The sequence below is a fragment of the Neoarius graeffei genome, chromosome 28, assembly GCF_027579695.1.
Source record: "Neoarius graeffei isolate fNeoGra1 chromosome 28, fNeoGra1.pri, whole genome shotgun sequence".
Taxonomy (NCBI): domain Eukaryota; kingdom Metazoa; phylum Chordata; class Actinopteri; order Siluriformes; family Ariidae; genus Neoarius; species Neoarius graeffei.
This window is the reverse complement of record NC_083596.1, coordinates 3,286,935-3,303,972: the sequence shown is the minus strand read 5'-3', so window position 1 is coordinate 3,303,972 and position 17,038 is coordinate 3,286,935. Positions and strand designations below refer to the sequence as shown.

At 42.0% G+C, this 17,038-nt stretch overlaps 1 protein-coding gene across 2 annotated transcripts in view; it reads right to left on the bottom strand.

The window, feature by feature from the left end:
• Positions 1-17,038, bottom strand: part of eng (endoglin) — an 81,077-nt gene that overhangs the window by 30,233 nt on the left and 33,806 nt on the right. For both annotated transcript variants that reach the window (XR_009651916.1, XM_060913432.1), the window contains exon 4: positions 10,862-10,978. Coding sequence is in view for 1 of the 2 variants with exons in the window: in XM_060913432.1 (XP_060769415.1) it covers positions 10,862-10,978 (117 nt within the window). In the remaining variant the exon portion in view is untranslated. The remainder of the gene's footprint in view (positions 1-10,861; positions 10,979-17,038) is intronic.

The following is a 17,038-nucleotide window of genomic DNA, read 5'->3' as shown; positions in this document are numbered from 1 at the left end:
TCACAGCAAGAAGGTCCGGGTTCGAGCCCCGTGGCCGGCGAGGGCCTTTCTGTGTGGAGTTTGCATGTTCTCCCCGTGTCCGCGTGGGTTTCCTCCGGGTGCTCCGGTTTCCCCCACAGTCCAAAGACATGCAGGTTAGGTTAACTGGTGACTCTAAATTGAGCGTAGGTGTGAATGTGAGTGTGAATGGTTGTCTGTGTCTATGTGTCAGCCCTGTGATGACCTGGCGACTTGTCCAGAGTGTACCCCGCCTTTCGCCCGTAGTCAGCTGGGATAGGCTCCAGCTTGCCCGCGACCCTGTAGAACAGGATAAAGCGGCTACAGATGATGAGATGAGATGAGAACTGTTTTATTCCATCCACATAATAGCATTTTTATGTAATTTGTGAAAAATGCTATAATAACAATTCTTGGAAAAAAAAAAAGATACGTTCTTACCATCAAATACTTTCATTCAATATTTTGTTGCTTTTTTTTTGTATTTTTGGGGGGTTTTGTTTTCGAGTAGAGTTTTTATTTCGTCCTCGGTTGGTTCAGCAACAGGCTCCACCATTTTGCTTTTCTCTACTCACGGTATATGTGCTGATATCCTAGTAGTTGAGTAGCCAATCAGAGCACACGATTGCTCATATCCAGTGAATATAGATAGAATAATATGGCTTATACAAATTAGATACAAAATTCAGTTCATGCACCAAATCTTGCAACTGTAGCCGTATCATTTCTCGAAAACAGTAAAATCACATTTGGATCCACTGTGATTCCGATTCAGAGCCATTGATTCATGTTTCTATTCATTCATACTTTAAAGACTACACAATGAGTCAATTTCCTTTGAGCTTCCCAGGAGAAGCGAGCAGTCCTATTGCTTCAGATCAAAAAATTTACTTGTTGCGTGGTATCATCTCCTCTCTCCCACTCTTTCTCAGTCTCTCTCACCCTTTCCCTGTTCCAGTGTTTATTATGGTAAAGCCTTCATGCACTGAGTTGCACAACCTCTGTGGTGCCACGCTGCTTCCTTCGCTTCCTGGCTGGGGACAGGAAATGAGACCTTTTTAACTGTGTGCGTCAGTCCGGTCGGCTGGAGTCTGACTCAGTGTAGGGATAAATATGGACGCACATACTACTGTCAACACAAGATGTTCCCCATGTGGTGGAAAAATAAACGGAGGGCAAAGAATTCCAGAGTCAAGAAAATACTTCACCTCAACATGGACACAAATAACACTGTCCGTTAATTATCTCATCTCATTATCTCGAGCCGCTTTATCCTGTTCTACAGGGTCGCAGGCGAGCTGGAGCCTATCCCGGCTGACTACGGGCGAAAGGCGGGGTACACCCTGGACAAGTCGCCAGGTCATCACACGGCTGACACATAGACACAGACAACCATTCACACTCACATTCACACCTACGCTCAATTTAGAGTCACCAGTTAACCTAACCTGCATGTCTTTGGACTGTGGGGGAAACCGGAGCACCCGGGTCCGTTAATTAATTAGTGGCAAATTAAAATGCAAAGAAAAACAAAAACAAAGGTCATGGATCAGGAGTGGGTTACAGAAATTACAGTTTAGGAATAAGAGCATATTTGTGTTTGATGATAAGAATTTGTATTCCTTAATTCGCAAAGCCGAGATTTTTCTCGTGTTCAGAAAGGAACAGGAAAAGTTTTTAAAAATTCCTCAACAGCTGATCACCTGATACGCATTTGGTTTTGCACCAGAGCCATGAAGCCAACGTTACAAACACAAGTTTATAGCTACCAGTCTAGCGTGGTGCAAATCGCACGTCAAAATCATTACAAAGGTTTGTTGTTGGGTGCAAAAGTTTGCACCCCCTTGCTTTTTCAAAGGAATGTGAACGATTCCGAAGTTAGATGTTCAAAAAAAAAAGCTGAGGCAGTCATAAAGTAAAGTGTGGACAAAGTGTTCACAAAATTTAACACTTTCTGTAAAGGGAGATAGAAATGTTTGAACCGATTTCATTTTGAGTTTTTTGTTTTTAACTCATCTGGCTGACAGGTGATGAGTTTATACCATCATGTGTTGTCCAGCGTCCGTCCGGCGGCATCCACATTTCATGAAAATCACTTCTTCTCTCTCAATTCTGCACAAATTTTTATTCTTTTTGGCAGGAAGGTAGGTCTGCCTGGGGTGCATATAGCTTCTACCCAAATTTACATAATTGCAATTAAGAATGAAGATATGGGGTAATTAATCAATCAATCCCTAACGAGCAGTTTCCACACAAATCGTTTTTTTTCACTCAATTCTTCACAGATTTTGAATCTTTCTGGTATGAAGGTAGCGGTACCTAGGGTGCATATAACTTCTACCCACATTTGCTTAATTACAATTATTAATGAAGGTATGGACTAATTACGCCTCAATGAGCAGTTCAACAAAAATCACTTCTTCTCAGTCAATTCCTCACCGTTTTGGATTCTTTCTGGTAAATAGGTCGGTATTCCTAGGGTGGATATCGCTTCTATATATAGCTTGTATATAGTGTATATAGCTTACAACATTTATTGCGCAAGGTGGCCCACTTTAGATCATTCCTTCTGGACTAGACGGGGCCGGAGTGAGCTACGCCGTCACTGATGGTCTCGTTTTTGGTTGTTTGTGATAATGTAATAACAAATTCAGAACAGGACTTTATGCTTTACGGTTTCTCAGTAACTTGACAAACTGTGTTTTTTTCTTGTCCACTAAACTTCAAGAGAGAGTAAAAGAGAGGCTGGTGATGGTGTAATGATGGTGAAAGGACAGTTTATATACTGATAGCTGCTACTGTATAACAAGTTTCATGGATGTTCCAGAGCATAAAGTAATGATAAATAAATGAAAAATCCAACATGACACTGTAATAAATTACAAATTTGAATCACTGGCAAATTGCTGAGTTATAAAAGGAATAAAATACAAACTCATAACATGCTGTTATAGGAAAATAATCAACTTTCGTGTGGTAACAGTAACTCTGCTTTATTACACCATGGCATCACTGCTTACTTTCCGATAACACAATGACACAGAGTGTGTTATTCCTGACATAAATTACCGTTAATCTCTTAGACTTGTTTGTGGGGGCACAAACATTTGCACACGTTTGTGCCCCCACGTTTGACTGATTTGCCCTTTTCATTCTCATCTCTTCGGTCATGGTGGACAGAAAGAGAAAGACAGGAAGCAACAGAGACAAGAAATTAGCCGGATCACAATGAAAGAATGAAGGGAGTGGACAGAGAGACAGAGAAAGTGAGAGTTTGGATGGAAAGAACCGGAGGCCAGAGAGAGAATCCATCTTTGTTGGCTGTGATAGCGGGAAAGTGGCGCGAGCCGGACTGTCCTCATCCACAATTTTGGCTGACTAGACTTCCTTCCTGCCACATGACTCAGTGTGAACTTGAGAGAGACCTCGGAAATGAAACAATCCAAACGGAGACAATGAAACGAAGGCACGGTTATCACAGAGTGCCGTATCTAAAGGACTGTGATAAAGTGGAACATCGTGATGAGGAACATCACTCGCTTTGGCTCCAGGGAGCATCATGTGTCTTGCCAGTGCTCTTAAAATCCATCTGGAGAATATTTACCGAGACCGTGCATGACAGCGTAGCTCACTCCGGCTCCGTCTAGTCCAGAAGAAACGATCTAAAGTGGGCCACCTTGCGCAATAAATGTTGAACGCTATATACACTATATACAAGCTATATATAGACGCGATATCCACCCTAGGAATATCGACCTATTTACCAGAAAGAATCCAAAACGGCGAGGAATTGACCTTTTAGTTGAACTTAAGGCTTAATTAGTCCATAACTTCATTAATAATTGTAATGAAGCAAATCTGGGTAGAAGTTCTATGCACCCTAGGTACCCCTACCTTCATGATAGAAAGAATCAAAATCGGTGAAGAATTGAGGGAGAAGAAGAAACAGTGGGGCAAAAAAGTATTTAGTCAGTCACCAATTGTGCAAGTTCTCCCACTTAAAAAGATGAGAGAGGCCTGTAATTTTCATCATAGGTACACTTCAACTATGAGAGACAGAATGGGGGGAAAAAATCCAGGAAATCACATTGTAGGATTTTTAATTAATTAATTGATAAATTCCTCGGTAAAATAAGTATTTGGTCACCTACAAACAAGCAAGATTTCTGGCTCTCACAGACCTGTAACAACTTCTTTAAGAGGCTCCTCTGTCCTCCACTCGTTACCTGTATTAATGGCACCTGTTTGAACTCGTTATCAGTATAAAAGACACCTGTCCACAACCTCAAACAGTCATACTCCAAACTCCACTATGGCCAAGACCAAAGAGCTGTCAAAGGACACCAGAAACAAAATTGTAGACCTGCACCAGGCTGGGAAGACTGAATCTGCAATAGGTAAGCAGCTTGGTGTGAAGAAATCAACTGTGGGAGCAATTATTAGAAAATGGAAGACATACAAGACCACTGATAATCTCCCTCGATCTGGGGCTCCACGCAAGATCTCACCCCGTGGGGTCAAAATGATCACAAGAACGGTGAGCAAAAATCCCAGAACCACACGGGGGGACCTAGTGAATGACCTGCAGAGAGCTGGGACCAAAGTAACAAAGGCTACCATCAGTAACACACTACGCCGCCAGGGACTCAAATCCTGCAGTGCCAGACGTGTCCCCCTGCTTAAGTCAGTACATGTCCAGGCCCGTCTGAAGTTTACTAGAGAGCATTTGGATGATCCAGAAGAGGATTGGGAGAATGTCATATGGTCAGATGAAACCAAAATAGAACTTTTTGGTAAAAACTCAACTTGTCGTGTTTGGAGGAGAAAGAATGCTGAGTTGCATCCAAAGAACACCATACCTACTGTGAAGCATGGGGGTGGAAACATCATGCTTTGGGGCTGTTTTTCTGCAAAGGGACCAGGACGACTGATCCGTGTAAAGGAAAGAATGAATGGGGCCATGTATCGTGAGATTTTGAGTGAAAACCTCCTTCCATCAGCAAGGGCATTGAAGATGAAACGTGGCTGGGTCTTTCAGCATGACAATGATTCCAAACACACCGCCCGGGCAACGAAGGAGTGGCTTCGTAAGAAGCATTTCAAGGTCCTGGAGTGGCCTAGCCAGTCTCCACATCTCAACCCCATAGAAAATCTTTGGAGGGAGTTGAAAGTCCGTGTTGCCCAGCGACGGCCCCAAAACATCACTGCTCTAGAGGAGATCTGCATGGAGGAATGGGCCAAAATACCAGCAACAGTGTGTGAAAACCTTGTGAAGACTTACAGAAAACGTTTGACTTCTGTCATTGCCAACAAAGGGTATAACAAAGTATTGAGATGAACTTTTGTTATTGACCAAATACTTATTTTCCACCATAATTTGCAAATAAATTCTTTAAAAATCAGACAATGTAATTTTCTGGATTTTTTTCTCATTCTGTCTCTCATAGTTGAAGTGTACCTATGATGAAAATTACAGGCCTCTCTCATCTTTTTAAGTGGGAGAACTTGCACAATTGGTGACTGACTAAATACTTTTTTGCCCCACTGTATTTGTGTGGAAACTGCTCGTTAGGGATTGATTAATTACTCCATATCTTCATTATTAATTGCAATTATGCAAATCTGAGTAGAAGCTATATGCACCCCAGGCAAACCTACCTTCCTGCCACAAAGCGACCGTTTAACCTGAGATTCTGCTCTGCTCCGAGTGCTCTCAGACTCAGGGACACTTTCTGTTTCCTTAGTATTCTCGATAAAAAAAAATGCTGGTGAGGGAACAGCTGTGTATCGACGCTATAACATCAGTGAGAACAGGTCTCTAACTCGTCTCTTGGACGTTCCGTATCATTAAGTCAAACTATAAACTGCTAAGTAATGATAATAAATGAAACACTAAGATCCACGGGGCATCTTTTTGGGCAATGTTGCCAGGCAGTTGCGCTTTGACACTTTCCCACTGAGAACTTTTTCAGATCATTTAGAGTGCTAGCAGCGGATCACATGACCACTTGAGTGGGAGCTTCTGAAATTTTCAACAAAGATGGCGGCGTCTCAACGGCAGCAGAGCAAAAAAAAAAAGAAGAGACAACTTATATCTTTTTATGGCAGTAAGTTGTTAAGTGTAAACCCAAAGTAGTGAATTTACCTCATCAAATGCTTAGCAAACTAACAGACATCTATTTTTATGCTCAGGTTGGAATTAAGACATCGATTATATACATTTTTTTTCAGCTAAGTGTAAACTGCTGTTAGCGAACCACCGCTTCATATAGATTGAATGGGATTTAATGAACTAGCGGTGGTTTTTGCTAACATAGTTAGCTGAAAGTTGTTGCTAGCTATCTTGGATAATGTTAGCTCTCTTGCGTCAAGGTAAAAGTGATGGGCAGCTCATGATTTTTTTTTTTTGTTGAGAGTTGTAACAGAGATTGTCGAACTTATCGTCCAATCTAATTCACATACAGGTACTAGGGTGCATCAGTTGCCCCCTAAAAATGAAAAGTTCCTCCGATCATGATGCATTTTTGTTTTTATGTTCCTTTTGGTAAGAAAACACACTGGGTGAAATATTTCGACAAAATTCAAAAAGTTTAATGGTGGCACCAGGAGCTCAAAGTTATGGAAAAAGCTGCTATTTTATGACTTTTATGACAAAATTTCGATCACTTTTCATGAAACATTATGGCACCTTATAGAGTATACCAAATATCTTATGCCGCTTTTCCACTACAAACGCGGCTGAGCCGTGCCGTGCTGAGTCGAGCTGAGCGGGGCTGTTGGAGTTGCATTTCGACTACAACCGCGCTGAACCGTGCTGGCTGGAAGTGGGTGGACACATTGGGTGGAGTTAGCGAAAGTGGGTGGACGTCACGTGATGTCGTTAAGCAGCGCAAACAGTGACATCAGTGACAGTGGCGGAACAAGTCAGAGCCGGGCCGGGGGCGGGGCAAATGACCGGGCCCTTTATTAAAGCTTATCATAACATCATTTTAGGCTACAAAATGTCCGCAACTGCGGTGTTTACCAATTTCAACACTACCGGGTGCAACTATGTTATTTAGTACATCAAGTCCTTCAAACGAACATGTAACTCAGAAACAAAAAACATTAGGATACTGTACATGGCTCATAATAAAACATCAATAGCCTATACTGCGCACATTATTTGAAGGGCATACGAATGAGCGCTCAGAGTGGTGACAGGAAGAGTCAGAAATAAAAGGAGGGCGGTGCAAACCTCACTGAATGCACTGTGTTTACCAATTTCAACACTACGGGGTGCAACTATGTTATTTTGTACATTAAGTCCTTCAAACGAACATGTAACTCAGAAACAAAAAAACATTAGGTGACATACTGTACATGGCTCATAATAAAACATCAATAGCCTACTGCGCGCATTATTTGAAGGGCATACGACGAGCCTTGCGCTCCGCGAACTCGTCCACGATGCTCTGTATGTCACTGATTCAGTGATCTTTTAAGCGGTAGTCTCACGACCCGAATAGTAAACAATAAACATGGAGGACATGGAGTCGTTAGTGTTGCTGGTCTTGGTGCTGTGGCTTGTTGTCACCGACAACGCGGACAGATACTGGCAAGAGCGTATAGATGAGGCGAGGCGCATAAGGCTTCAGAAATTCTCCTAATTCGTAATTCTCCTTCTTCCGGGTTTGCGGTGTTTACAGATCCCAGCGCGCTCGCGGGGCGTGTGTGGGCATGTGAGGACACTCCTCCTCACCAATCAGTGCACAGGGGAGTGTCTGCTCACGCCCCCAACCTCACTCGGCACGGCTTGGCTCGCTTCAGCCCCACTCCAAAACAGTGCGAGTTTTAGGGGCTAAGCAGGGCTGAAGCGAGCTGAGTCGTGCTGGTTTTTGGTAGTCGAAACGCGAGCCGTGTCGGGCTGAAGTGAGCTGAAGCGAGCTGAAGTGAGCTGAAAAAGGGTAGTGGAAAAGGGCCATTAGATACTGTAGACAGTGTGTCTAGAATGTCTAAAAATATTTGGAGGTTTATTTTAGGGCAGGGCTTTTCAAAGTGTGGGGCGCGCCCCCCCTGGGGGGCGCCAGAGTTCTTCAGGGGGGGCGCAACGTGAGAGACAAAATGGATCGGTTTTTAGTACCTAAAGCTACAGTGAGTGAGGAGACAGAGTCTGGGCCAAGCAAAAAAACAGAGCCTCCAGGATGTTGCAATTTGCAAATTCAACCAATCCCCGCGAATTCAGGGCGGTGTTGCAATTATATCCAATCACCGCAACTTTCCCGCAAATTTGACCAATCGTTGGCGTCGTCTTGAGGTGACGTCGACAAACTACCTTCCGCCTTACTTCCGTGTGTTCAAGAGAAGCAGCATGCGCGTCGTGTTGCCAGATTGGACGATTTCAAGTGCATTTTGGCAGGTTTTGAACATATTTTGGACTGGAAAACGTCAGCAGTATCTGGCAACACTGAAAGTGTGTTATGTTTACAGTGAAGGACTGTGTGCACTTTATTTTTTTTTTACTTAATACAAGAAGTTAATGGAGGGCGGCACAGTGGTGTAGTGGTTAGCGCTGTCGCCTCACAGCAAGAAGGTCCTGGGTTCGAGCCCCGGGGCCGGCGAGGGCCTTTCTGTGCGGAGTTTGCATGTTCTCCCCGTGTCCGCGTGGGTTTCCTCCGGGTGCTCCGGTTTCCCCCACAGTCCAAAGACATGCAGGTTAGGTTAACTGGTGACTCTAAATTGACCGTAGGTGTGAATGTGAGTGTGAATGGTTGTCTGTGTCTATGTGTCAGCCCTGTGATGACCTGGCGACTTGTCCAGGGTGTACCCCGCCTTTCGCCCGTAGTCAGCTGGGATAGGCTCCAGCTTGCCTGCGACCCTGTAGAAGGATAAAGCGGCTAGAGATAATGTGATGTGATGTGAAGAAGTTAATGGATGCCAACATTTTTGCCAAAATGGTATTTTATTTTCCATTGTTTAGGCAGCTTCAGCATCATACTGTGAGATTCTGTTCAAATTGTTTTTTTCTTCTATGAAGCCTGAGCCATTTATTTTATTAGTTTATAATTGTTTAATTTAGTCTTCAGGAGAGACTGCCTGCACACAGCACTAGTATTAATAGTTTTTTTTCCTTACATGAAAGCTGAGGCATTTATATTATAAGGTAACTTCATGTTGTGCTGTGAGGTTCTCTGCACTTTAACTTTTGAACCAACAGGTGCATTTGGATAAGTAAAGCCTATTTTTCTGCATTTTTGTAGTCCTGGTAATCTTTTATATTGGTAAAGTTGTTTATAGGACCATTTCTCTGTTTTTTTAATCAATAGTTTCAGTAATAACTTAATATTTAACATATCACTCAATTTTAATCACAGAAAGAGAAAATCGCAACAATTTCTCGCAACCTTCACTTCCTCCCGCAATGTAATTGCAACAAAAACCTAAAAAACACCCCAACTTTCATCGCAATTTTTTTGGAAAACCCCCCGCAACAGACATTTTAGCCCACAACAATCACAAAAAAGGCCCGCGGAATCCTGGGGGACTGGAAAAAGAAGGAAGTATGACCACGATTATTTAAAGTTTGGATTTTCATGGACTGGATCTGAAGATGCTCCACTGCCACAGTGCGTGTCTGCCAAGAGGTGCTAGCTAACGATGCTATGGGATGTTTAAAATGTGTAAAACAAGATGTTTTAAAAAGCACAGATGTTTAAAATGTGAAAAAGAAAAAAATAATGTGTACAACAACCATTTTTTAAAAATACGAATGGAACATTAAGTATAGTAACAACAAAAATTGTAGGGGGGGCGCTGCTGTTTATTTGCTCTCTGAGGGGGGGCGGACTCTCCCACACTTTGAAAACCCCTGTTTTAGGGTGTCACTAGCATTATCTATCAATGTTATAACCCTGGTTTTAAGCTTGCCGCCTATGCATATGCTAGCCCCTATTAAAGTTATAATGATGCTGGATTACCTGTTTTCAAGACAACTGAAGATACAAGTGAAACGTTAAGAAGCAAATTCTCAATGTCTATTTCCTATGTGGCCGTCTCAGATTTGGAACCATTACTCTGTCTTTTGCTACAACTTGCACAATGTTCTGGAATCTTTCTTCTATTTTGGCAAAACCAACTTTCTCATGGGCTAGTTTAACCCCACGCTCTGCCACATCATTTGTCACAATGAAGTTTGTAAGTGTTGCCTTTATCCTCTGGTAAGATGCCAAGCCATCCCATTGTGACACTGGTGTTGAGAGCAGATGATCATCAAATATATCAAAAGCTGCAAAGAACAGCCACGAGTCTTCACCTATGAAGTTTTCCAGTTTGAGGGCCACAAGAAATCAATAAATGGAGTCCAACATTATGATTCAAACCTTACGCGAAAACATAAAATAAGTGTTTTTTGGCAAAAAATGAACCTCATGGTGCCACCATTAGACTTTTGAATATGGTCAAAAAATTTTACAGGATGTCTTTATTGGTGAAAAGGAACACCCAAACAAAAATGCAGCGGATTTTATGAAAGTGAGGGCAACTGATGCACCCTAACAGATACTGATCTTATTGATTGTTGCCAATTGTTGGCAAATCACTGTGTTATAAGCGGAATAACGCACTCACACTCCACACTGTACTGTTACACAAAAATCATGCACTTCATGAGCGTGTCTTCCTCGTGCCACACCACCCCAAGAATGCGTTATTTGTGTCGAACATCAGTGTGAGTCTGGAGTGTGTTATTCCTTACATCAATTACCAAAACTATAATAATAACTGTTAAATATCTGTTTTCCCAAAACCACACAGGATCTTGAAAGAAACAAGGATGTAAAGCTGATTCTCAGCGTCCCACTGTCCTCCTTCTTGGTCAGACACTTACGTAGAACTTTATGTCAGACTTGGAATGGATGTAGACTGTTCTGAAGTGAGTGTCTGGGCTGGTGACGATCAGGATGGCTGGAGCAGCTGCAGTCACGCTCACGATCGGGTAGAGTGTCTGGAATAAAGCAAGGACGTAAAAGGTCAGTGTGTCGTCTCTAAAGCCGGGGAGTTTCATAAACATAACACGCAGAATACAGGAATAAAAATCGACAGTTTTATTCCATGGTACAAGATCCTCAAATAATGCAAAGATGTGGTACAAATCCAGATGTAGTGGACAGATGTGTCTGGATGTAGTACTGATATTGTGATAAATGATGTTACAATGCACTTTTCTGAAATATCACTTGTGTCTTTTTACAACTATTTAAGTGGATTTGTTTGTTTATTTATTTACTTGCAATAACAAATACAAATTCTAGAAGCAGCTGATTGAATGTTAAATACAAAAATAAATTAGTTTACTTATTTATGTACTGTGTGTGAAACTGGAAATGCAGCTGATTCAGTGTTGGTCTAAAATTATAAATGCAATTGACTCAGTGTTAAAAACGATAAATGTATTTGTTTGTTTATTACCGACACTCACTGGCCACTTTATTAGGAACACCCCGACATCTACCTGCTGTTTTATTTGATGCAGTTCTGTAATCAGCCGATCCCTCGATGCATCAAATCACACAGATACAAATCATGAGCTTAATGTTCACGATGTTCAAACATCAGAATGGGAAAAACAGTGATCTCACAGTGAAGTGTGTCTTTCTTTCTTTCTTTCTTTCTTTCTTTCTTTCTTTCTTTCTTTCACTGTGGTACGGGTGTTGGTTTGAGCCAGATGAGGATGAGGTTTGAGTATTTCAGAAACTGCTGATCTCCTCCTGGGGTTTTCACACACAACAGTCTCTAGAGTTTACACAGAATGGTGCGGAAAACAAAAAACAAACACGGAGTGAGTGAGCGACAGTTCTGTGGTTGGAAACAAACGCCTTGTTGATAAGAGAGGGTCAGAGGGAAATGGACAGATTCGAGGTGGTTCGAGCTTTTTTTGCCAGGAAGGATACAGTAACTCATATAATCACTCTTTACAACCGTGGTGAGCAGAAAAGCATGTCAGCATGCAACAGCAAACAAAAGAACACATTGGGTTCCACTCCTGCAGCCAAGAACAGGGATCTTAGTGTGTATGCATAGAACACTTATTTTTAAAGGTTTACTTTTTATTTGCCGTACCACTATTTTGCCAAAAGTTTATCAGCAAACTTCCATATCGCAGAAACCTCTTTAAGTATCGTGATATAAGATTTTAATCCTATCGATTTTAATCCCCTGGCGTGCTCTGGGAATCTGAAGTCGAAAGAAAATGCACTGTATGTGCATATAAAAAAAGCTCAGGTGAATTGCTGTAAGCTTCCAAAGCAGGTACAGAGATGGAGTGCATGCACCGCTGTGATATCATCAACATGAGCCGCTTGCGTTATGTTTACATTCTGGCCTGAGCAGTAAACCTTGGCGGGATGAGACACAGTGTGAGGCCGGGACGCTCAAATTCCCGCGAGCCCTTCTCCCATGATCAGGAAGCAAAGAAAAACAAGCACCATAAACATCTGGCATCCTCTTTGCGACTTTGTTGTCGTTTCCCAGGCGAGATGAGGAGACTTATAGACGCATCACAGGCACTGATCTGCACTAACGTCCAGCTATGAATAACACAATACGACTGTAATCTGTATTTTAATTCACCGTGTGCTTCTGAATCCACAGTGAACTTCTCATACAGAGCGAGACGATCTAAAGACATACTGTAAATATCAAAATACAGGTTTTTATTGACTAAAAAAATTACATCATACAAGATTTGATCCATTTATATTTAACAGTACTTACACCACAGCAGCTATAAACAGTCATTCCCTCACAAATCTCTCTAAAAATACGCATCTTACCAAGGCACGTTACTGAGAAACCACAAAGAAGAGTAAACTCCTCTGTCCTGAAGATGTCTGAAAACTTAAAGTTACAGCTGTTGCAAAGCGCTGACACTGGAGACTCCTTCCATAAATGTTAAATAAACAACAGGTATTACTCTATCCACATTCACTGGATATGAGTACTCGTGCACTCTGATTGGCTACTCTACTACTAGGATATCAGCTCATATACCGTGAGTAGAGAAAAACAAAATGGCGGCACGTGTTACTGAACCAACTGAGGATGAAATAAAAACTCTACTTGAAAACAAAATCCAATTTAAAAAAGCAATAAAATATGGAATAAAAGTATTTGATGGTAAGAATGTATCTTGTTTTTATTTTTCAATAATTATTATTATCGCATTTTTCACAAATTGCTCATTTTGCCGGTTTGTTTACATTCTTAGCGGAAATGATTTTGTCAGACGTTTTGCACAAAGTTTTTATTTATCAAATTTGCAAAAAATAAAAATAAAAATGCTCCATTTCTCAGAATCCAGTGAATGTGGATAGAATATATATATATATATGTTATTTACTAGCTGGGAGGTCCGTATTGTGAAATACCGTGACCGAGGTCTTGAAAGTACTGAGCGAGCCCCTCTGGGCCGAGGTCAATATTCAAGGCCGAGGTCACGGTATTTCACCATACGGACCGACCTTAAGCTGGAAATTTTTTTTTTTTTCTTTACCAAATTCTAACAGGGGCGGCACGGTGGTGTAGTGGTTAGCGCTGTTGCCTCACAGCAAGAAGGTCCGGGTTCGAGCCCCGTGGCCGGCGAGGGCCTTTCTGTGTGGAGTTTGCATGTTCTCCCCGTGTCCGCGTGGGTTTCCTCCGGGTGCTCCGGTTTCCCCCACAGTCCAAAGACATGCAGGTTAGGTTAACTGGTGACTCTAAATTGAGCGTAGGTGTGAATGTGAGTGTGAATGGTTGTCTGTGTCTATGTGTCAGCCCTGTGATGACCTGGCGACTTGTCCAGGGTGTACCCCGCCTTTCGCCCGTAGTCAGTTGGGATAGGCTCCAGCTCGCCTGCGACCCTGTAGAACAGGATAAAGCAGCTAGAGATAACGAGATGAGATGAATTCTAACAGAAAACGAGAGCGCCCGAAAGGGAAAACTGAGCCGAGCCGAGCCGCCATTTTGAATCCTCATTCACGGCTGTAATGCAAATGGCTTCCTCCTCGGTATACAAGTGCACTTCCATGGCAGGAAAAAAACTACATTTTGCCGCCTATGTAGTCCCCTATTTATACAAATAGGAGTCATTCAGGATTCAGCCATGTTTTTGCTCAGCGTTAGCAACAGTTAGAGGTTTTTAGCTTTCTCCTGAAATGTTTTCTTTTATTTCTTCTTCCTCAGGGTAGTAAAACTCGCTTTCGCTGTGAACACTGTCGTTATCGCTATCCATGCTGTAAAATTAATGCTATTCTCCTGAGAAATGCGAAAATAAATGTTGACAAAAATTGCTACAATGTTTGTTGTTGTTGTGAACGAACGAGTCGCCAGAGGTCCGTAACCGGGGTCTGTATCGTAGGATATGGACCCACTTGCCAGCCAATCAGAGCGCAGGATTTGACGGAAACCGGACCGCGAAAAAAAATAAAAAACAGTTATTCCACTCAATCTTGGTGCTACGCACCTCGTCGGCTCTCAGCTCATGTACAACTCGATTTTGTGAAATAACTGTTAAATATTATACATTATAAAATGATCACAGTTTTAATCTGTTTATTGTTGTCTATATTCTCTATTGCACAAGTTATCTAAATGCACTCAAACTGCAATCAATCTGTTTTGAGGAAATTACTCATATTATCTAAATCTACTGTATGTGAACATCCTGCTGTTCCTGAATGTCACTTAGCCTTTATTTTATTATTTCAAGTTATTATACATCATAAATCTCATTTTAATTTAATTATCTTGCATGATACGTGATTTGTTGCTCAGGTTGTATTGAACAGTTATTCCACGAAATCGAGTCGTACATGAGCGGATAGTCAACGAGGCGCGTAGCACCGAGTTGTGTGTAAGGCATGTACGATGAGATTGAGTGGAATAACTCTTTTATTCTATCCACATTCACTGGATTTTGAGAAAGAGAGCATTTTTATTTTTTGCAAATTCGATAAATAAAAACTTTACATAAAATGTCCGACAAAATCATTTCTGCTTAGAATGTAAACAAACCGGTGAAATGACAGGAGCAATTTGTGAAAAAATGCGATAATAATAATTCTTGGAAAAAAAAAAAAGATATGCTCTTACCATTAAATACTTTTATTCCATATTTTGTTGCTTTTTTTTGTATTTTTGGGGGTTTTCTTCTTCTTCTTTAAGTTTTTTTTTGCGGTTGGCAAACTAACTTAAAAGGTGCATTACCCCCACCAACTGGGCTGGAGTGTGGAACAGGCAATATTTGGGGGGGGGGGGGGGGGGGGGGGGGGGCACCACTACTGTATATTCTTTTAGCTATTTCTGTTTCTTTTAAATACTTGATAACATTTTTGGGGGGTTTATGTTTTCGAGTTTTTATTTCATCCTCAGTTGGTTCAGTAACACGCTCCGCCATTTTGTTTTTCTCTACTCACAGTAAATGAGCTGATATCCTAGTAGTAGATTAGCCAATCAGAGCGCGCGATTGCTCATATCCAGTGAATGTCTCATCTCATTATCTCTAGCCGCTTTATCCTTCTACAGGGTCGCAGGCAAGCTGGAGCCTATCCCAGCTGACTACGGGCGAAAGGCGGGGTACACCCTGGACAAGTCGCCAGGTCATCACAGGGCTGACACATAGACACAGACAACCATTCACACTCACATTCACACCTACGCTCAATTTAGAGCCACCAGTTAACCTAACCTGCATGTCTTTGGACTGTGGGGGAAACCGGAGCACCCGGAGGAAACCCACGCGGACACGGGGAGAACATGCAAACTCCACACAGAAAGGCCCTCGCCGCCCACGGGGCTCGAACCCAGGACCTTCTTGCTGTGAGGCGACAGCGCTAACCACTACACCACCGTGCCGCCTCCAGTGAATGTGGATAGAATAATAGCGTATACATAACTGATGGAACAAAATCAGTTTGTGAGTCATGCGATATCACAGGGAGTGCTACTGACTTAATCACCACTCGTACATTATAAAGACATTCACTCATTCGCTCGTGCCAGTGTGTAAATGTGAACCGAATCCCTGCGAGTCTTCAGCTCGTCCGTTCCTTCTCTAGCTTTGGAGACAAAGCGGAGCCTGAAACTTCATCCTGCCAAATCCACTCCTCATCTCTGCTCACCGCAGTGTAAACACTCCCATCTGGAAAGCTGCTGTAATAATTTTTTGAGGTTCAGCTGGGGCACGATTTGTACCAAACCCCACTAAATATTTCTGGACCTTCGGGTACAGAACAAATTACTGTCACTGGGTTTGAAATGAAATTAATAATGGATGAAATATCAGTCGACGTAATAAAAGTGAATGAAGTGAGGTGTATGTGAATAAATACGCCTCAGGTGTTGCAGGTAATACAGATCACCAAAAACCTTATGGGGCATCATAAATATGTGGAGAACTACAAAATAAAGTGTTAATATTATTCAGAAATTTGTCCAGGAGCTACACTACACATCTTCCTTCGTATGACCTGCTGCTTGGTTTTCCTCGGCTTTGAACACTAATGAGGGAATTGTGTTGGTTTGCAAGTCTAATTAATCCTGAGAATCGCTGTTGGAAGAGGACTTTTGAGTTTGTAATCCTCGCGCCTGTGCTCTTGGCTTTCTTGCTTCGCTGGAGTTTGGAGAGGAAATCCGACGCATCTCGAAGGTTTTTATTACACCAGCTGTGCAAGACGGTGTCCAGAGGAACTCACATACCCGTGTTCACTTTTATATATCAAAGGCAGCGGCATGTTCCTTATTTACACCACGGCACTGTTGACTTCTCCATTCTGATTGGTTGATTCATTTACAACAGCAGCTCTGCTAATGCACTCGTTCTGCAATATCATCACAACACCCTATCACTGATTATTTTCCTATAACGGCACTCCCCATCACATCAGATCATACCTTATAATACAGACATACAGTATCTGACTACGCTAGAACTAATCTAATTTAGCCAACATGCTAATATCAAACAATTCTGCAATATTTAAATAATATTGGCTGGCGTTGAGTGGTATATCAGACATATTCCATTCAG